At 41.3% G+C, this 22,046-nt stretch overlaps 2 protein-coding genes across 2 annotated transcripts in view; one reads left to right on the top strand and one right to left on the bottom strand.

The window, feature by feature from the left end:
- Positions 1 to 5,308, bottom strand: part of LOC139449809 (major facilitator superfamily domain-containing protein 8-like) — a 37,765-nt gene extending 32,457 nt beyond the window's left edge. Inside the window, exons 1-2 of the mRNA XM_071231346.1 lie at positions 5,192 to 5,308; positions 1,060 to 1,148 (exon numbers count right to left, since the gene is read on the bottom strand). Of these exons, the coding sequence (XP_071087447.1) occupies positions 1,060 to 1,112 (53 nt within the window). The 5' untranslated portion in view covers positions 1,113 to 1,148; positions 5,192 to 5,308. The remainder of the gene's footprint in view (positions 1 to 1,059; positions 1,149 to 5,191) is intronic.
- Positions 5,309 to 7,779: 2,471 nt separating this feature from the next.
- Positions 7,780 to 22,046, top strand: part of LOC139450423 (alpha-glucosidase-like) — a 38,064-nt gene continuing 23,797 nt past the window's right edge. The window contains exons 1-3 of the mRNA XM_071232118.1: positions 7,780 to 7,909; positions 11,043 to 11,281; positions 14,186 to 14,365. Of these exons, the coding sequence (XP_071088219.1) occupies positions 7,863 to 7,909; positions 11,043 to 11,281; positions 14,186 to 14,365 (466 nt within the window). The 5' untranslated portion in view covers positions 7,780 to 7,862. The remainder of the gene's footprint in view (positions 7,910 to 11,042; positions 11,282 to 14,185; positions 14,366 to 22,046) is intronic.

Raw genomic sequence — 22,046 nt, 5'->3', positions numbered from 1 at the left:
ACACCGAACAACACTACAGACCACCCTAAATCTTAAAACCGGACTTACACTAGAATCAATTCTAAATCCACAAAATAAATTAGAAAAATTCAAAGCCTTAGGCATATACCTAATTAAAACAGGACTAATTAGTCGCATTTAAACCCCAAATAAAATATTAAAACCCAAACTACCTAATCTAACAACCACCCAACACACACAGCTCCCTTAGTTCGTCCTCCACCCCCTCTTCGCGTTCATTCCAAATCGCAAAATTTCAAAATTACTATATAAGCATCCCCTAAAGACCCCCTCCTGGGTTGCGTAAACTCACGTTTCCCCTTTTCGGAAAGGCATTAAATGGCTTGGCCGGGCCTGTGTGCGACATAGGCCTGCAGTCGGAAAGCGCCCGATAAATCTCCAACATAAGTCAGTAAGTCAGTAAGTAAGTAAGTGTCGACAGACTTGCCCTCGCCTTCCTAGGAACATGCTCGGTCCCTGGGAAGTCTATGTATGCTCACCATTGTTATATATATTTGTTAGCTACTTATATATATGATGTTCATGTAAATAAATCTGTGTATATTGTACTAGTCGTCTCTTGTTCTACCTGGCTAAGCTACCCTTTTTAGTCAGAACATGATAGTATTACACAGCTTTTGCATTTTAAAAAGCAACCCAATTTTATGGCGGTGACCAGGATATATTACATGTCCAGAATAGTGTCTCACAGACCAGTGATTTGCGGGATGTTTTATTAATTGCTCATTTACCCGTTTATAATACATGTCACATTTAAATAAAACACCATTCTCTCTCTTTAACTAATTCAAGTCTCATTCCTGAACATATTTATCATGTCAACTGTTAAAGCGTAAAAATTAATTATTTGTCAAATCAAACTTCAAGTAGCCATACTTATAAAGCCTACCACGAGAGTTTACGGTAAGCATGCGATCACTTCACATCTTGGTGATATGGGATATCTAAGCCACCGTAATGGGATGCAATGTCCGTCAAATTTGCTTCGTGAATCATTCTGTGGTTAAACAAAGCTTATATCTACTGAGTAGACCTTACCTGTTTTTTCTCAATATTGGCGTTCGTTCGTTCGGTTCTTCCATGTCCGACATTTGAGGTGTATCCTTCCGCCTCTCTCGAAATATCGTCTGCTAGACAAAAAGGAGCAGACGACAGGTCACGTGGTGACCGCGAGACGATGACACATGACACTGCGTTAGATTATCTACCCTGATTAGAGAAACTTATCAAGGTTATGGGTACATTGTACGGTTTATATCCGACAATATTAAGATATTAACTGCTAGCGACGGAGCTTGGAACGTATACCGAGTTTTAAAAAAAAATGTAATTCAAAACTGTAGTGAGTGAGTATGGTTTCAGGCCGCTTTTACCAATATTCCAGCAATACCAGAAATGGGCTTCACACATTTTACCCATGTGGGGAATCGAACCCGCCTCTTCGACGTGACGAGCGAACGCTTTAACAACAAGGCTACCCCCACCGCCCCTTGACAATTGAAACAACTGTTGTTAAATTTGATTATGTCTAGTATCTAACCATCACTCATTCCTGCAACATTTTGTAACATGTAATCTTTAGCTGGATAATGTTGTGTAACAATAGATTGGTTCACTGAAGACTAGGGTAAGAAATGAATTGGCAACCACATGATATTTGAAATCTTGCAAATTTGTGTCGGATAAAGATACCCGTCGGCAGTTGTGCATCATGCGAATTAACTTTTTTAATTTTTAAAAGTATAAAATCAAATTATATTTCTAAAAATGAAACCATGTAGAAGAAGTCTTTAAGATCGCCAGTACAGTTCATGTTCCAAACATGATATCGCTGACGTACGTAAAGATTAACATTACAATAATGATAACATCAGCTGAAAGATATAGTTTCTTATGCTATTCAGTTTCAGTGATCAAATCAACCTAAACCACGCCAACATTCAATGGTTGGTTGGTTGGTTGGTTGGTTTGTTGTTTAACGCCGCAATATTCCAGCTGTATGATGGCAGTCTGTAAATAATCGAGTCTGGACCAGACAATCCAGTGATTAATATCATGAGCATCGATCCACGCAAGCATGGGTTGCTGAAGACTTATTCTACCCCGGATCTTCACGAGTCGATTAATGAAGATATATACTTTGCTCATACTTATAAAGTGAAATCAAGCCATTCCACAGATAAGGAATATAACATACTGTAATGACAAAAATTGCTACGTGCGCTTTTAAATATAATCCAAATAATCCATTTTCTTAGAGACAAACGTCATCATTGATTTTTGATCACATGGTTACATTCCGGGTAAGAATTGACAGTCAGCTAACAGCAGGCGGTTATATATAGCACTCCATGGCGCATTAAATACATTTGCATGTATTTTTCTTCCATTTCGTGTCGGTGATATACGTACCCTGCACATACTGCTAAATTGTGTCACTCGCGGACTGCCGACCGTATTGTGTAACCACGTGACCAAAACTCAATGATGATATTTATCTCTAGCAAAGTTTACATGCGTTATCTGTTCAAATCTGCCCATCCCTACTGAAGCCCCGGTACTCTGGTACTACATGCATTAGCTTTCGATGAGGACTTCTCGAGATCTGGCGACACAGGCATTTTGATAGAATAGATTACCTGCTCTGACATGGTGAGTCAGAACTAGTATATGCAAGGTATAGGGTCCAGACATGGCAAAATATATACATGTAAGTATGCTACATCATTAGAAAAACTGATTTGAAAGGTTTGGCACAAGCTGGTTTTCGTAGAATTGTATGTACACGTACATCAGTCAAAATATCTGCTTGAAATACATAGAAAGGATTATTGACAGTCATATGGACATGTCCGATAAATGTTTTTTTAATTTTTTTATAACATCATAACAATATTTCAAAGTTTTACTAAAACCTTCACATTTACTGGATACCAGAATTTTCATCAAACCTCGTCATGTGTCAATACACATTAAAGAAATATTACTTTAAAAAAATGTTATTTTGATTATATTTATATATCATTCATCCTTTCTTCAACCCTAGACTATACAAAGCTTGACAGTAGCATCCGATAGCTGTGTTACGTTATATGTGTTTTAGATACGTTTTCTTTGACATGGTTCGAAATAATATTGTTTGTAATCGCATGAATTATATACTTACCGTAGATATACCGACCTTTCGTTTTAAATATGTGTAGAGAAATTACAGCTTTTAAGGACATTTAGGGGCATGCGAGTCATGAGAAATATGTAATTTTAACAAGACTACAAATTTCATTAAATTGTATGTTTAACATTTACGTTCAGATATATCGTATAGCAAACAAGGAGCACGTAGACGTGACTGGAAAGTGGGCGTTATTTAGAGAATAAAAACATTCGACCTTCAAAGGAATGAAAACCGGTTGGGCGATGTCAAACACAGAAAAAGGGAAGAGATAACATTTATTAAGGGAAAGTGAAGCGCTCGTAAAATCTGATTTCACCTTTATTTAGCAACGGGAAAAGCAAACAAGACCTTTACTCGACCATTGATCGCAATGTGTAATTATTCCTTAGGCAATGCATTTTTCTGACCAGGTCGCCCTAGAGTTGAAAAAAAACATTGAAAAAATGTAGATGGAGTTAACAAACTTAACTGTGTTTGTGTTTTGAATGACAAGTCAAAGGGTTACTTCCCTTGTTTCGTGACAGTTGGACTTCTTTGATAATTTTTTACTAACGTCATTGTCAAAAGGAAACATTTCATTCGACATATATGCATTATGTATCAGCCTATATGTAAACCAACGAAATAAACAAACCCGCCTTTCTTAAGTATGAGAGACTTGCTAATCATTAAAGTACCAGAAAGGTTTCTGAAACGAAAGTTTACTGATACAGTCAAACACAGTTGTGTCGAGCTCTGATGTACTGAAGTCTCGGTTGTGACAAACTGATTGTGTTTCCGACGAATTCTTTCATTCTTTATCATTTTTCACCTCAGGTAAGTCGAATTGGATTTGTCGAATTTTCGGTTGTCTCGAACATATATAAGTGAAGTTAGAATACGTCTTCAGCAACACGTGCATGTCGTAAGAGGCGACATCGGGGTCGGGTGGTGAGGCTAACATCGTCATCGTATCCAAATTGCGTTGATCGATGTTCATGATGTCAATCACTTGATAGTTTGGTTCAGACTCGATTATTTACAGACCGCCGTCATATAGGTGGAATATTACTGAATGCGGCGTTAAACAACAAACCAACCAAGCAATCATAGCTATAGTGTTGGATATGCCTGGACAGCGCAAGGTAGGTAACACAGACTCGTTTATTCAATTATTTAAACAAAGAATAAGAGATTGCAATGTTCAAGATTGGCACTCTTCAACGATAACATCACCATTCATGAGGTAGACAACGTTTCGTAGTATATGTTCACCTGATGAAGAAGTAAGCACATACTCTGAAACATGCCTTTCAGAGACCTAATAACTTCCCCGTTTCGTGTTTTATTCATGTATAAAGCCATCCTAACAACTTGGAAAATATATAGTAAATATTAACATCTCAAAGTATATAAATGGACTGCTAATATTAAGAGTCGGTTATAATTACTTGGGCATTAAGAATAAGAGGAGAAGCAGGCTTGCTGAGAGCGAGTTTGTATGACCAGAAAGTATTTGAAGATGAAGCGCACGTAATTCACAATTGTCCTCTGTACTCACAGATAAGATTGGTTGGTTGTTGTTGGTTGGTTGTTTTTTTAACGCCGCACGCAGCAGTATTCCAGCTCAATGGCGGCGGTCTGTAAATAATCGCTCGGCATCAAGGGGCTAAAACAAGGACTGGTCGGCTCGGACTCAGTGTACTGTGTCTGAGTGGGGTATTCATGTTAAACTGCGGCATGGTATCTCAGTGAGCTAGCACTATAAACCGGCGTCAGTCCGGACTAGTACAAGCAGCCACACACACACACACACACGTACATGCACGTCGCTATATAAGTGCAATATTCTTGGACGCGACGTTAAACCCATATTTCACCTCACCTGTACATTTGTGAGTCACGTGGCTTTATCATGACCTTTCACCTCAATTTTCTGACTCCCTTGAATCCGTAATGTGTAATCAATTACTGAATATTTGAGGAAGTATGTAAGGTAAATACACGAAGTCTTACCTAGCATACTTCTCATGCCTCCTGCAGGAATCCGGCACAGATTCAGTTTCAGGAAAAGTGTAAAACGTTTACAACCGGCGTCACATTATCCCTGCCATTTTACAGTTGACACATGTATTATTAACTAGTTCCGATAGCCGAGCTAAACATGAAAAGACCAATGATCATAATTGAGTACGTCGGCTGTTACCGAAGGTGAAATGATGATTGAATTTTAAACAGCTGTGACAAACACTTGGATAACCACAACACTGTTGTGACTAGGCTTGTATTATCCGTTGTATAGTCGATCACTGGATCTCGTCGGCCTAGTTGGACAGATGGTGACGCTGGTGACTTGCAGTATAGTATTATCATTTATAATACTAGAACGCATGTTTCTTCACGTATACGGTAATGGATATTTCGAAAACTGAACTAGGCCGAATCGTATTGTATTACCAGTATATGTGTATAAGCAGTAATATGCCAGTCTCGTCAGTAGATATGATGACAATGAATTACAACATGCACTTCAGAACCGATGTACACACAAACTACAACAACAACAATAACTACTACTACTACTACTACTACTACTACTACTACTACTACTACTACTACTACTACTACTACTACTACTACTACTACTACTGTTAAACCCACTCACTCACTACCTTTTAAATTGTTGTATAACAGAATGTTTTATTGATTTGGGTACGAGATTACCATGCTGTGTGTTGTTTTAATCATTTTAAATATTTTAAAGTTTGGCCTGGAACCTGTAGATGTAATTGAAATCAAACGCGTTTTAAAAAGTTTGGAAATCTCTAACCGTCATTTCGTAAACTCAGTTTACACACATGCTCAAGAAGTAATTTTCATAAGTGAGGGAAGTGAAATGGAGTTCAACGTCGCGTTAAAGAAATTTCATTTAAAAAGCAACATGAAAGTATATGTGTGTACTTGTGTGTGTGTGTGTGTGTGTGTGTGTGTGTGTGTGTGTGTGTGTGTGTGTGTGTGTGTGTGTGTGTGTGTGTGTGTGTGTGTGCGCGCGCGCGTGTGCGTGCGCGTGTGTGTAAGATACAATACTTGAAAAACCGAGCGGTTTAATGCCGAGCGGTAGGAAACACCTTCCTTAAACGTCTTTTGGTATGATTCGCCCTGGGATCGAGTCACCGACCTTCACCGCTCCGAGCAGACACTAGCTACTATACCAAGCTCGGAATCAGTATACTGTGTCTGAGTGGGGTATTCATGTTAAACAGCGGTATGGTATCTCTGTGTGCTAGCACTATAAATCGGCATCAGTCCGGACTAGTACAAGCAGCCACACACACACGTACATGCACGTCGCTATATAAGTGCAATAATCTTGGACGCGACGTTAAACCCCATTTCACCTCACCACTTACCTTTAAAGGTCCGGGGAGAATACCTCTTCAGCAACTTATGCTTGCCGTAAGAAGCGACTAACGAGATCGGGTGATCAGGCTCGCTGACTTGGTTGATGCATGTCAAGAATGCTTTGTTTTCATTATGTGTGCATAATACAATTCTATCATGAAGAGCATCCACGTTAATTAAACCACGCCCTCCCATAATGATTTGTAAATATAATGAAGTAGTAGTAGTAGTAGTAGTAGTAGTAGTAGTAGTAGTAGTAGTATTTCGTTTGTTCGTTGTTTAATGCCGCACTTGGCAATATTCCAGCTATATGACGGCCGTCTGTAAATAATCGAGTCTGGACCAGACAATCCAGTGATTGATATCATGAGCAATGAGGCTGATGCGAACAATCATCAGACCATCCCCCAATTCTAGCTCTGTAGTGGCTACAAAACCATCCACCCGAGATGATCAGACTCGCGATTATTTACAGACCGCTGTCATATAGCTAGAATGTAGCTACAAGGTTTTTTTGTAACTGCAGCTTTAAAAAACAAAAACAAACAAACAAACAAGCAAATCATACCAGCAGAGATCTTTTATGAAAGAACAGTTGATTATGTACGTAGGAGAAGTCACTGTGGTCGATGACATTAACTGAGTCGTATATTCATTACTACCTGTCATACCTGGCCTCCGGGGCCTAGTGGTAGGGCGTCCGCCCGGAGAGTGGTAGGTCCGGGTTCGATCCCTGGCCGCGTCATATCAAAAGACGTTAAAAGATGGTACTTGTTGTTACCCTGTCTGGCGCTCGGCATTAAAGGGCTAAAACAAGGACTGGTCGGCTCGAAGTCAGTATACTGTGTCTGAGTGGGGTATTCATGTTAAACAGCGGCATGGTATCTCAGTGTGCTAGCACTATAAATCGACATCAGTCCGGACAAGTACAAGCTCACACACACACACACACACACACACACACACATGCACGTCGCTATATAAGTGCACTAATCTTGGACGCGACATTAAACCCCGATCAGCAATGATCACCGCGTTATCTGTTAGTCTCACACAAATATGGTAGCTGTACCGATACACGGCCAGTATTTCCGCTTCAAGTATTTTGTTCAATTAATTATTTAAGTTGCATAATCTACATGCGCTAACAATTTGTGATGGAGATGAACGGTTACTCACTGCATTTTGAAAAGCCAGCCACGGCATGGCCTCCTTAGAAGTAATATAGGTTTTGTGTTACGAATGTGGGTGAACCCCGGCGTAACTTGTCAGTGAGAGAGGATAGATGGAGACGGCCATGAGGCAGAGAGGAGGCAGGGAGAAGAACGCTGGGTAAGAACGTGGTGCTCGTGGTTATTTCATTTGATTCACAGCTGAACTGTCTGTGTGTTAGGAATATTGAGTGTTTAATGTATGGTTTCCTTTGTGCGTTGTCATGACGCCCAGAAGAAGGATCGTTACCTGTGGCGGTTCTGATCGGTGCCACGTATTTGCAGTCCCTGTGGTGTTGAATCAAACGTGTATTTCTTGTATGTTGTAATTCATTCAGTACACTGGATACGCTGGGGCGTTTATCTTTATCTCCAAGACAAGAGGGGGTAGAGTGGGTGGTGTTAGCTCTGATTTGGTGGAACGTATATGCGGCCGAATCACGCCTGTATTGCTTATGGGTTGTAATTCAATTAGTTCACTGGAGTGACTGGTTTGTGTTTAATATTCAAGGCAAGAGGGCAGTAGGGTGTGTGGTGTTCGGGGGGAGGGGGTTGTTACGAATGGCTATTGCTTCTGAGCGCAATAACAGCTGTCCGTATTACTCCAGTGTGGGAATCGAAGCCCAAATGTCATCGTGAGAAGCGAACGCTTAGCCAAGTGGCTATAACCCACCCCTAGCGCCCCACCCCCATACTGATTTATAATATATGTTACTTGCTCTATACTTCTCTCTCTAAATATATGTTATGCTCAAGACACTGGATGATAGTGATAAACAACAACAACGCGTTAACTTAACCGTCATAAGACTTCCAATGAGGGCTTGGCTTTGAGTACACTACTGTCTCTATCAAAACTGGCATTTATCCCTCGAAACTTCACCTCAATGTCAATACTTATAATACTATCAGCTGCTCCCACCGCCTCGTTTTGAACGACCGTCAAGCTACGGACTATGGGCTATGGCCGCTGGTAAAGGAGGTAGGGGTGAAGACTGTTTGAGTAACACATGCCCATTGTATGGCGCATACCACATGGGCTGTTATTTTGGGGCGGGTTAGAGGGTTGAATTTTAAAAAGCAACCCATTTTATTTGCAACCTCATGTGTTCATAAAAAAACATCGGACCTGTGAAGATCCGGGGAAGAATAGGTCTTCAGCAACGCACTTGCCCTAAAAGGCGACTATGCTTGTCGTAATGTCGAAATGTCAATTCTACTTATAATACAGACCGCCGTCATATAGCTGGAATATTGCTGAGTGCGGCGTTAAACAACAAACAATACAAAAGAAACAAACATAATTCAATTCCGTTGTCAATGTTGGGATATACTTATTATCATCTGAACTCCCCCTGTTCTATGAAAGAATTATCTTAAGATTCAGATGTAGCACCGTCACACTCGAACACCCAACTGAAGAACGGCTGCGTTCTTTCTTTATGTCAGCTCTGTTTACTAAGTGTTCGCAGCATATCAACTTTGAAATTGAAACCTACGTTTCTTTCTTTAATCATTTTCAACAAAATCTCTGAAGTAACTGAGCCATGGCGTGTTTGTTAACGCGGATATTTGAATCCGGCTTTGTATTCTGTACGCAACTCTGTACAACGCATTTGCGGCGCCTTAGACGACCAGGCCATCCGTGAAATGAATGGTAGTGACAAGGGTCCCTTCAACATAAAACATGGGGCCATTTTCAAAACATTTTTGGGCATGCGTGGCACAGTCGTCTAAGGCCCCGCGATTCGCTGTGCAGAGTTGCGTCCCTTGGGAACGCCAGAAACCTATGATTGTGGGTTCGAATCCCGGTTCGTCCCTTGGTTATGTTTCTAGGTTTGTCAGCACCATACCCGTGCTCGTGGGTTTCACCGAAGTGGTAAACGTCTGAGACCTGCATCACTTCAGGCTTTCCTCCCACACTAAGCTGACACGCCGTGATGTAACTGGAATACTGGATTAAGCGACATTAAACCCAACTCACTCACTCAAACCATTTGGGGCCACATTCTGAGAGATCAAATAAAACTTAAAACCCGATACGCAGGCTATTGATGCAGAATAACATCTCTCTCAGATGTAATGTTATGTATTGCCTAACGACGTCCGACTCCAAATATTTAGTCGAAACTACTTGTTTGTGATCACTGCCGTTAGCGCGTCTCTTCAAGGTACTCGCTCTCAAATTAGAATTTAACTGTGTCATTAAAATCGATTTCATATGATTTATACAAAGCTGACATGTGTTTGTTTTTGAGTTATGCTGAACCCATTCAGGAGTAATGACGAAGAAAATGACTGCCATTCTCGGTCTTCGATTTTGAAGTGTTACTATCATATGCGAAACATTCTGAGTCTCGCTTACGTTACCTGCGTTTCGGGGTCATTCGAGGCAAAAACATCGTTCGCGTTATCACAAGACGGTTTAGGATGTGTGATGACGAAAAGAGATGAGGTGAAATGGGGTTTAACGTCGAGTCCAAGATTTTTGCACTTATATAGCGACGTGCATGTACGTGTGTGTGTGTGTGTGGCTGCTTGTACTAGTCCGGACTGATGCCGATTTATAGTGCTAGCCCACTGAGATACCATACCGCAGTTTAACATGAATGCCCCATTCAGACACAGTATACTGACTCCGAGCCGACCAGTCCTTGTTTTAGCCCTTTAATGCCGAGCGCCAGACAGGGTAACAACAAGTACCATCTTTTAACATCTTTTGGTATGACGCGGTCGGGGATCGAACCCCGGACCCTCCTCTCTCCGGGCGGACGCTCTACCACTAGACCACGGAGGCGGTCGATGACGAAAAGAAATATAAAATTGATCTATATCTGGATCTTTTCAGGCTGATTTTCTGTGCGACCATGATTTATTAGAGGTGATAAAGAACCGATATAAACCGCTCATATTACTACTAAAAAATGTGTAAATCGATTCTGACTGGACCATGTGGCACTTTTAGCAAATGAAAGGCGCTGACAGTAAATGAAAAGCATCAAGCATCGAAAAACAGGAAGTTTACATTCAATAATTTAAACAGCTGTGCACGATCTCATTAAAAGTGCCATCTGCAGCTACAAGTCAAAGATCTGAGGACATCACATATGTCACGTCGGAGAAATAAACAGAAACACGATCCAAAATATATATTTGAAAGAATAACCTAATTGCATGTTGGTAAAAATTTTAGAAGTATAAGCATACGATAGACAAATGTATTCCAATGATATTTGTTTTTTCTACGTTGGCAGTCATGATGCAGTCTCTACCAGACAACCAGCACCGAGTGGCATGGTGTATCACCACCGAACGAAAATAATTGTCTTACTGCTGCTTCTCCTCGCTGTCCTGGCGCGGGTCTTCCTCTGGGGCGGGAGGGTGGCGGAAGACCCCCCGCCCTCTCTGTCATGGTGGCAAACAACCATAATCTATCAGATCTACCCACGATCTTATCAGGACTCGGATGGAGATGGTGTGGGTGACATTAGAGGTGGGTACATCTCAACAGATTCAATCACTCAATCCTTATTTCTGATACGACAGAGGCTAGGAGCAATAATTGCTATCATAACTGTTATTTAAACTAATGCAAAACGTTCTGAATACGTTTGGGTTGGAGATTCTCTATGTTCCTATGATTTGTTTGTTTGTTGTTTAACGCCGCACCCAGCAATATTCCAGCTATATGACAGCGGTCTGTAAATAATCGAGTCTGGACCAGACGAATCAATGTAAAGTTACAGTGACACCAGGTGTTCGCGATACTGGGAAGAATGTGAGATCAGGCTGGATGTCACAATACCCGAACTCCATGATTCGCGTGTATGGTTGGTTTTTTGTTTTACGCCGCATTCAGTAATATTCCAGCTATATGACAGTGGTCTGTAAATAATCGAGTCAATCAATCAGACAATCCTTTGATTGACATCATGAGCATCGATCCACGCAATTGGGATACGATGACAAGCATCAACCAAGTCAGCGACGCTGACCACCCGATCCCGTTAACTGATTTGTGCACTTGTGCATTGCCCTGATGAGTAGCAAGTTTCCCAGGGTGTCACGTCTCGTATTCTTAATTTCATTCAATAATCCACTCAAAAAGTGCAGCATTCATATGTTCCGTTTATTGTCAAGCCTTTTGGAAGATAGCCCACCATCTTTGTCTTCTTTAGTAGCGGTGATTTCAAGTGCTTCCCCTGTTTGGATTTTGCTGGAAGTGACGTACAGTTATACGTTGTTGCAAAAGGCGGCCAGCTTCAAACAGAACAAGATTATCACAAGATGTTTTGCATAGTGTGTTTTCATGAGATGTCAGAAGATTTGGAGCGCAATGAGCTGGCACTGTCTTCGTTGCCAAAGTTTCTGTGGTAATGAAGTGTACTCTGTCTTGGGACATGCCTACAGAACTAGCAATATGACGCACAGTCATTGCCCGGTCGGTCATCACCTTATTGTGAATTCACTGGATCATTCTGGTGTTGCTGACGTGACTGGTCTTCGAGAACGGTCGTTTTCAAGGATCTCCCTTCCACGCTACAATTCTGATGGTCACCACAAAGTGGTGTAGGAAAGGTCATCTATTTTGTCTATTTTCCAAAGGTCGCAGACCTGGCTTATTTTACTGACTATCTGTTGCTCATAGGACTATGACGCAATTCCTTCTTCGTGGGGCTCAATAAAGCTGAGTGCGGCGTTGATCAAGAAGCAACAAACTTTGGGACAACATCAAACAACCAGATCAGTGTTGAGATCAAAAGACTATTTACATTTACCACTGCGTCCAGCATTCCCTATTCCCTACTCCCTATAGCATATTGTAATCTTTGGAGGTACATAAAGTCAGTTAGTTTTAAATAGATTTTGATAATGTTTTTTATCAAATGTTAGTGAAGACAATGTGCCGGCCCGATTTACCAGGGCTGGATTTCATGGGTGTGCATTTATACACCGGCTCTTAAGCATGCTGTACAAGGAAGGACCTTCCACTGATCTGGAATGTCAATATGGTGAACTTGCCTAACCCAGTCAGAATATAGGTCGTGATGTAAGTGCAGTAATCTTTAACCCAGCGTTTAACACTATTTCATCACACATCACGTTACATAGGGGCGGTCGGGTAGCCCAGTAGTTAAAGCGTCCGCACGTCACGCCGAAGACACGGGTTCGATTCCCGACGTGGGTACAATGTGTGAAGCCCATTTGTGGTGTCCCCCGCCGTGATATTGCTGGAATACTGCTAAAAGTGGCGGAAAAGCATACTCACTCACTAAACATAGAATACACTTCTGCATAACCGTATTATTTGAAGGGCCGTCTGTTGGCCTCTTGTGTGAGTAAGTATTATTTTATTAGCATTCTTCCAGTAATGTGACACATTGTACTCATATTTAGACGAGAGAACGCTTTAACCACCAAAATACCCAATCACCTGTTTGGCATCTTGAAATTCCTAGGAAAATTATAGGCTAATAAATATATAACTATGGCTCATTTTAGTTAATTCTATCCGCTCATGTACATTTGAACGTATTCTTAATCTATGCTTTCAGTACAGATGCATGTGTGTATCGTTACGTGGCGATTCCCAAATTGAAATAATTAGTTAACCCTGAAATCTATACGTAAAAGAATAGTTTGAAAACAACTAACAAGCAACACATGTGAACACACAATGCTAGTTTGAAAGTGGTGAAATGTAACAGATGTTATATAAAGTAAAGTACAGATTCTCGAACTTTTGGTGTTGAGTCCCGTCAGGGATTCGAACCCACACTGCCAGGGTAAGGCACCAAATCACACAATCCCTCAGGCAGCGTGGGTTCGAATCCCGGACGGGATTCAACCCCCAAACCCCAATCTTAATATAACAACTTACTCACCACGGCTTACATTAAATAGTACTACATTCCTGACAACTAATCATTGTCCAAATACAACGCAATGAACTTCTACTGAATCTCAACAGAAACGATGTAAACAGTTACAGTCGTTGTTTAACAATACAGCCATATAACAGTGTGTATGTAATATAGTTTGATTAGGAAAATTTGATTTTAAGATACGCATCAAGCGATACCCAAAGGCTAGAAGTACTAAAGTAACGCATGACCTAATTAGTGTTACTAGTGTTACGATTCTAATCAGTACCCCAATGTTACAACTTATTGTTAAGACTTGTGCATAGAAGCCCCCCGTGTATCCAAAAAATAACACGATAATGTAAGCCTATTTTTTGAAAATGCAGCGATTACAATGCCTGCTCGATGACTACCTTTAGTATAACAGCAATGTTACATGAATATGTATTGCACCACGAATGTCATTACCTTTATATATGATGAGTGATATTTCCTAAATGTCACAGGTAAGCTCTCAACTGTTATTTCAACAGGCATCATACAACGTTTGGACTACATCCGGTCTCTTAACGTACGAGCAATATGGCTGAGTCCTATCTTCCGGTCTCCAATGCGTGACTTCGGCTACGATATTTCAAACTACACTGATATTGACCCGACTTTCGGAAACCTGGAAGATTTCGACAATCTGATTTCAGCAGCACATGATAGAGGTAAACGTTGGACACTTTGTCATCCGAGACTTGATGTATACTATTCCTTATAATGAGAGTGGCCCAGTCGTCTAAAGCACCTGTACACTTATGCACGCCTTAAACCTGGATCGCAGGTTTTAATCCATGTTAACCCTGACTTTGTTTCAATCAATGTGACGAGGGTTTCACCAAAATGGTAAACGTCCTAGATCACATTGGGCTTTCTCCCTACATCAAAGTGAAATACTGTTGAAAGCAGTGTTAATCAACCTCTCGCACTCTTCTTTATAATAAATCCATTGGCCCAAAAGCTTGACCAATGCTCATGGCACTAGGCCGCCAAACAACCCACTGCATTTCTCGTGTTTTCTGGGTCGGGTGGTCGGTGGTTGGATAAGGAAATATCTATATAAATAAGAGCCACCGACGTCTCATCAGCTCACACATATTATGAGCTATGGCTTACCTGAAACGGATTGAACGGTATATGTCTGTAGTTGGTAGGGGGCGGTCGGGTAGCCTAGTGGATAAAGCGTTCGCCCGTCATGCCGAAGACCCGGGTTCGATTCCCGACATGGGTACAATGTGTGAAGCCCGTTTCTGGTGTCCCGTGCCGTGATATTGCTGGAATATTGCTAAAAGCGTGATAAAATCAAACTTACTTACTCATATTGTATTACATTTGTGCGAAATACACGAGAGCGTGTTCATTATGCATCGATGCACAACGGGGGCGAGGTGTCTAGTATTCAACGATAACAAGCGTGTCCTACAAGCGAGCAAACGAGGAACGAAATATCTACGCCATGATAATAAACAAAGCTGCGTAAAACCAAACTCACTCACTCACTGTAGTTGGTAGGGATAGATTTAACATAATCGAACCGATTATGATCCTTGGTGCATCACACAACGTTAGTAAACCTCCTTAACTGGTTCCACATTTGGATCGCGCAGCGAGCTTGGCGCTTTTGGCCAACTGGCGGCGACCAAAATAAGTGGTACAAATCCATACCATTTTCCATTGTGATTTTCCAGTGCTTTTAAAAATTGCAGAATTCAAAGAGGTATGTTTACACCTGAAACGTTCCCAGACAAAATCTCGGTTGCATATAAAGTAAAGAAATCAGTTGGGCAAACAAGAGAGGTTAATTCAGAAGCAGGTCAGAATGGATGGTCCCTAAATATCGTCCAAATGCAGCCAACAAGAAATCGGCCACACCCTATCTACTCGCTTGTGTAGACAGGAACCCATGTCCAGCCTACCAATGTCCAAGAACTGACTTAGAAACAGTGAAAGGAATGCCATGTACCAAAGGTAAACGCGATGTTAGACTGTAAGTCACCCAGTCTCATTCGTGGTTATTGGATGTTAGCGGCCTTGTAACGTGCTATAATTTCAGTTGCGTCCCTTTGAAGGGGTAGGATAAGCTGAGCGAATACAATCTTGATAACAATGTTTTTTTAATTTCTTCCACGGTGAAGCCAGTCAGTGAAATGATTGGCTGGCGTTGAACGACATTCATCCTCTCCAACAAAAACTTATCAAATCAACCCGAATGATAACATGTTTTAACAGATACCATTGGTGCTGTTCACAATAATATAATATCAAAATAATGTGTATTCATAATGCGCCATACCCATCAATGGAAGAATGCTCAAAACACTACATATCATTATCATGGTCAGTGGATCTGGGTGCAATTGAATTTATTCTCAGCTCCTGAGGAGTATCCAAGTTGTCTGTCACATCCTACCGGGTACCCTTTCACTGCTCGCAAACACTGAACAGAGGCATACGTTGGACAAAAGTCACTTGCCTACGTAGACACAGCATGCAATCGGTGTTTTAGTATGGAACAAGACCGGAGCCCTAGAAACTCTCAGAAGCGAGGCTTGCACACGGTCACCCATCCAACTACTCTCCGCAACCAACGTTCCTTAATGTGCTGCCTGTACGCTGTACGCTGGACCACGTGTAACCAATATGTCTCATTATAGACTTCTCTCACTGCAAAGCCCCATTGGATTCCGGAATTAGAATAGGTTGGTTCCCAATAGCCTATTCCACTCCTAAGAAGCGACTTAGTGGATCGGGTGGTCAGACCCGGTGACTTGGTAGATTGTCATGTCAGGTACTATGACGTGAGGCGGTGCTCATAATATCAACCCACTTGACTCACATTGACTCTACTAAGCCGCTTGGATACATGCTGGAACATTGACTACGACGAAAACCAACAAACATTTACATCACAGTTAGATCCAAGTACCCAAAACTTCAGTTGACTAGAAATAGTGAGTGAGTGAGTGAGTTGTGTTTAACGCCGCTTTTAACAGTATTCCAGTTATATCGCGGCGTGTCAGCTTAATGTGGGAGGAAAGCCCGAAGTGATGCAGGTTTCAGACGTTTACCACTTCGGTGAAACCCACGAGCACGGGTATAGTGCTGACAAACCTAGAAACATAATTGGGGCGAACCGGGATTCGAACCCACAATCATAGGTTTCTGGCGTGCGACGACTGGGCCACCCGTGCCCCCTGACCAGAAATAGGATGGGTAGGTTATGAACTACCTGGCTGACATATTGCCATCGTACAATCGTTGCTCATTCTATTAACCACATGATTTGTCGGGTGGTTGATAGAATAAGCAACTGTTGTACGATGGCACCCTGTCAGGCCTTTGAGAAATCGGGGAACACACGAGTGAATTCTGACCCGCCCGTGGGACAGCGAATTGCGTTGCCTCCCCCGATAGGGATACCACTGTCAGTAATCGTTGAACTTCGAGCCGTTGAGCAAGATCCCTTGTTGAACCGAGGGAGCCGAAGCCAGTGTGACTGACCCAGTAATACAGAAGGCAAACATTGACTACAATACGTTGCTTAAGCGTCTCACACCCTCCGCCCAGTGCACTGGCGAACCAGGCACCTGAAGTGTCTTCCAGTCACGTGTGCTAAATACATTTCAAGTAAAGTGCACTCACCCCTTATCAAAAATCCTGGGCCAACCTCACAAGTACATGTACTTATTCATGTATCATTGCACCAGTTGTAAGACATATGTATGTAAATATCTAATATATCCACATATATTTATCTTATCATCATCCCCGAGTGCAGCAATGTTTATCATCATGGCCTAGATATTTCCTTCCTCGTTTGCTCGCTTGTAGGACACGCTTGTTATCGTTTAATACCAAACACCTCGCCCCATTGTGTTTCGATGTATAATGAACACGCGCTATCGTGTATGAAATATTTCGCACAAATGTCAAACAATGTAAGTCAGTAAGTTTGATTTTACGTAGCTTTTACCAATATTCCAGCAATATCACGGCGGGGGACACCAGAAATGAGCATCACATTGTACCCATGTGGAGAATCGATCCTGGGTCTTCGGCGGGACGAGCGAACACTTTAACCACAAGGCTACCCCACCGCCCCTGTTATCTATGCGGAATTCCAGCTTTTCACATATTGTTTTCTTTATTGACTTCATATTTCATTTGCTTTTATTTTTTGACTTATTGTCCTGAACTTTTGAAGATGGAGAAGAATCTATACCTGAAGTCACCACGATTAGTGACAAATGACCCATAGTGAGAGCGAGAGAGAGAGAGAGAGAGAGAGAGAGAGAGAGAGAGAGAGAGAGAGAGAGAGAGAGAGAGAGAGAATGTTTATTATAGTGTCACATGTTATATACACTTCATACTAAAACACGTACACGAACAGTAAAATATAACATCCGACCAGGTATGGCCTACGAGACACTTAGACAAAAAAGAAAATTATAACGTCATGATCTGGGTAAGGTAAAATAAGATATATACTAACACAATGTTTAAAAGTAAGTAAGGTTGGGTTATGAACACGCACGCTCGCACACACACACGCCAAATTACTTATAAAGTCACCACACTATCATACGCAAACACGTAGGTACCCACACACCCACCCCACACCATACCACGCACACACACACACGCGCGCGCACACACACACACACACACACACACACACACACACACACACACACCATACGTACATTATACCCCCCACACACGCACGCATTCACGCAACCCCCACACACACACACGCACACACACACACACCATACGTACATTATAAACCCCCCCCACACACACGCACCCCCCACCCACCCACACACACACACGCACGCACACACGCACGTACACATACACCAAACGTAGATTATACCCACCCCACACACACACACACCCACACACACACCCAACACAGGGGTGAATTTATCCTCACCGACACTCAACATAAGCATTACAAGTATAACATATATCACAAGAAGAAATACTACAATTCGCAAGCATAATGACATACATGCAGAAAAGCGCACACAGAATCAAATGAGTGACAAGCGTCTTTGGAACATTTGATCAATTAGCTTACAAAGAGTATAACACCCGTATTCACATCTGAGTAATGTTATAAATTTCTCGGTTGAAGATAAGTTTTTAAAATCTGGCATACATTCACACATAGCGTTCATTACATCATAACGTAATTCATCATACAATCAATTAAGAAGTGGACCTCAGTCTCTACTGAGTTAAAACAAAAAGGGCAAGTTCTATCCTGAAGGGGGACAGGGGGACGACTGTACCTCATTTTTTCAATGTTAATGGGGAGGCTGCCACTGCGTAAAAGTGCCAAATATTTTCTGGTGTTTCTATGGATATAATTTGATAAGACATAGGGCTCGGGCGATAGATCCTTCTTAAGCAATCTATAGGTCCTCAGCTTATTACCATTAGGGTTATTAGCATCATTCCACAGCTCTGAAAACCAAGCAGTTTCATCCACTTGAAATAAATTTTGCTTATTGAGAGTGAACTGGCCACGTGTCATCGAATGGACATCGATCAAGTCGACGACGTTTAAGTTTCTAGCTCCTTTTCCCATGAGCGCCCTCTTTTACTTGACCAAGCATGAATGACACGGGGCAATCTTGTAATTTCCACACTGTTAAGGCGGAAGAATAAACGAAATACTTCTATGCGTTGCTTAGTGACACATGTTTTCCAACCGATGTCTCCCCTGGCGGTGACATTTGACGCATTACGTCTATGGCCGAGAAATTTTTTACATGCTTTGTTTTGCAGAGTGTTTAACTTTTTATGTTCATACATCCCCCAGATGGAAGCACCATATTGCATAACAGGCTGAACCAAGGATTCATACAATTTAGTGTAAATTGCATAAGTAAAACCACCAAAAGCTCGGCTTGCCGATTTAGCCAGTTCATTAATTGTGGACTTAAAGTCCACGTGTTCGTTGAGCCACAAACCAAGATATTTATAACTGTTACTATACTTCAGAAGAGTTTCTCCAATTGAGAAGTTGGTTGTGGAGCAATTTGTATTGGTAGGCCTAAAATGAACAATCTTAGTTTTTTTGTAGGATTAACTGTAAGCCTCCACTTTTGACACCATTCATTGACCACGTTTAACATACTTTGGAGTTTGTCCTCCGAGGGCGCCAATAATAAAATATCATCAGCATATAACATAATACCAATATTTAAATCATTTACGTCAACATCACAATTCATGCGTTTTATATTGGCCGCCAGGTCGTTAATGTAAATAGAGAACAATAATGGAAAGACAAGGCATCCTTGCTTTAGTCCCCGTGGGGCCTTAAACCAGGGTGAAAACAAACCATTTACTCTCACAGCACACTTCACATTGCTGTATAAACTTTTAACAGCTTCAAACATTTTCCGTTTATGCCAAATTTTAATATTTTACACCTAAACAATTTCTGTTTACATTATCGAACTCCTTTTTCATGTCAATAAAACAGCAAAATGTTGATAATTTTGATTGTTTTCTATTTATATTATTGTACAAATGCTGTAGAGGTGATCCAAACAGCTCCTTTTTTCTGAAGCCATAGTTGCTCCTCAGCTAAAATATTATTTCTTTCGCACCACTCACTCAATCTGGCATTTAAAATGTCACAATAAATTTTACAGGGTACAGAAATAAGCGAGATACCCCTGCATGACAGAGGATTGTGAACATCGGTGTCAGATTTAGCAATAGGATTAATGATACTCTGTTGCCATGCATCAGGTACTACACCATTATTAAAACAACGAGTCATTATTTTAAACAATATGTCAACGCAGACAGGATTTTTCAGACACTCAGCAGGAAGATTATCAATACCCGCCGCCTTTCTGGATTTAGCGCGTTCTATTGCCTTCTCTACTTCCACCAACGTAATAGGGACGTTCAAGGGATCACAGTTTGTTTTAACTTCCTTTGTTATAACAAAATTGGATAATTCATGCACTATATTATCCAGGTGTTCATTATCAAAATTTCTATCAGGGTGTGGGTCGTAACCGTATAAATTCTCAAAGTCATCCTTCCATCTTTCAAGGACAGAGCTAGTAACACAAACACCATTTCCTTCGTTGTCTCTGACCTCAAAGGGCAACTTACCTGTACGGTCGTTAGCTACTCCTAATCTACCAATCATTTTCCAGAAATCTCTTGTGTCAGTATTATCAAACGAATCTGTCAGTTTCTTCTGCTTTTCTAGCTGATAGGAACGTTTATATTTTCTATGTAGTTTATCAAAGTATTTTCTCTGACTGATATATAACTGATGACTGGCTCGTTTCACGCCTGGTGATCTACATGCTAACCACTCCCTTTCTCGAGCGCATGTTAGTGTCCACTGACGCTGTAACTCGTCGTTCCAATATGGTTTACGTTTTTTAACATTATGATTATTAACCGGTTTAGGTTTTGGGCATTTATTAAGCTCGTGTTGAATAAGAGATGTGAATCTGTCGTAAGCTTCATTAAGACGATTGTGTGCATTCAAACTGGATTCAATGCGTTTGATACAGTCTTGTAAACGCAGCACATCGTCCTGAGATATCAAGAAATCGTAAGGGATATCTGGTCTATGAGCGGGTCTCTCAGGACGATCTGGGGCAATACCAACAGTGTACCGATCAAAAACATTGATAGCAACTTTGAATTCGAGCACAGAATGATCTGGGATTTTGTCAGGCACTGGGATATTAAGCATAGATATAATACTTGACAATGTGCTCGTGCGGTACCACAACATAGTCAACGACATGATCGCCCTGTAGTACACACATACGTATAGTCGTTACTGTCACCAACCCTCCCGTTCAACATACAGAAGTTGACATCACAAAGGAAGTCGATAAACATAGCTCCATAGCTATTTTCATTGCAATCAATGACTGACCTGGGATGTATTTTGTCCACTCCCTCAATGTAATCCATTTGAATTCCACATCTAGCATTGAAATCGCCACACCCACAAGATACCTTCATTCCGATATGTGTACACCTGGTGTAGCAAGTCACTGAAGAACAGATCCGGGTCCCTTGCATGAGATGATCCTGTAGGTGGGAGATAGCACGCACATGCACAGAGGGTGATGTCACGGGCTTCTAATTTTAGCCATAAAATATCTTCAATTGTATCATCTAAAACTGAGATTTTGAACACTTTGGTTAAGCTGTTCTTGATAAGGAATCCTACGCCTCCTGAGCCCCGTTTAGCTTTCTTGTCGACTTGTTTTCTATTATGACCGAACCATTTATAACCCTCAACTTGTATTTGTTCATCGTCGCGTAAAAAATGTTTCACGGAGGGAA

Source organism: Haliotis cracherodii, unplaced genomic scaffold, assembly GCF_022045235.1.
Source record: "Haliotis cracherodii isolate W230 unplaced genomic scaffold, xgHalCrac1.p SCAF_8, whole genome shotgun sequence".
In the NCBI taxonomy this organism is placed as follows: domain Eukaryota; kingdom Metazoa; phylum Mollusca; class Gastropoda; order Lepetellida; family Haliotidae; genus Haliotis; species Haliotis cracherodii.
Note: the sequence above shows the minus strand (reverse complement) of the source record. Positions and strands in the feature narration are given on the sequence as shown.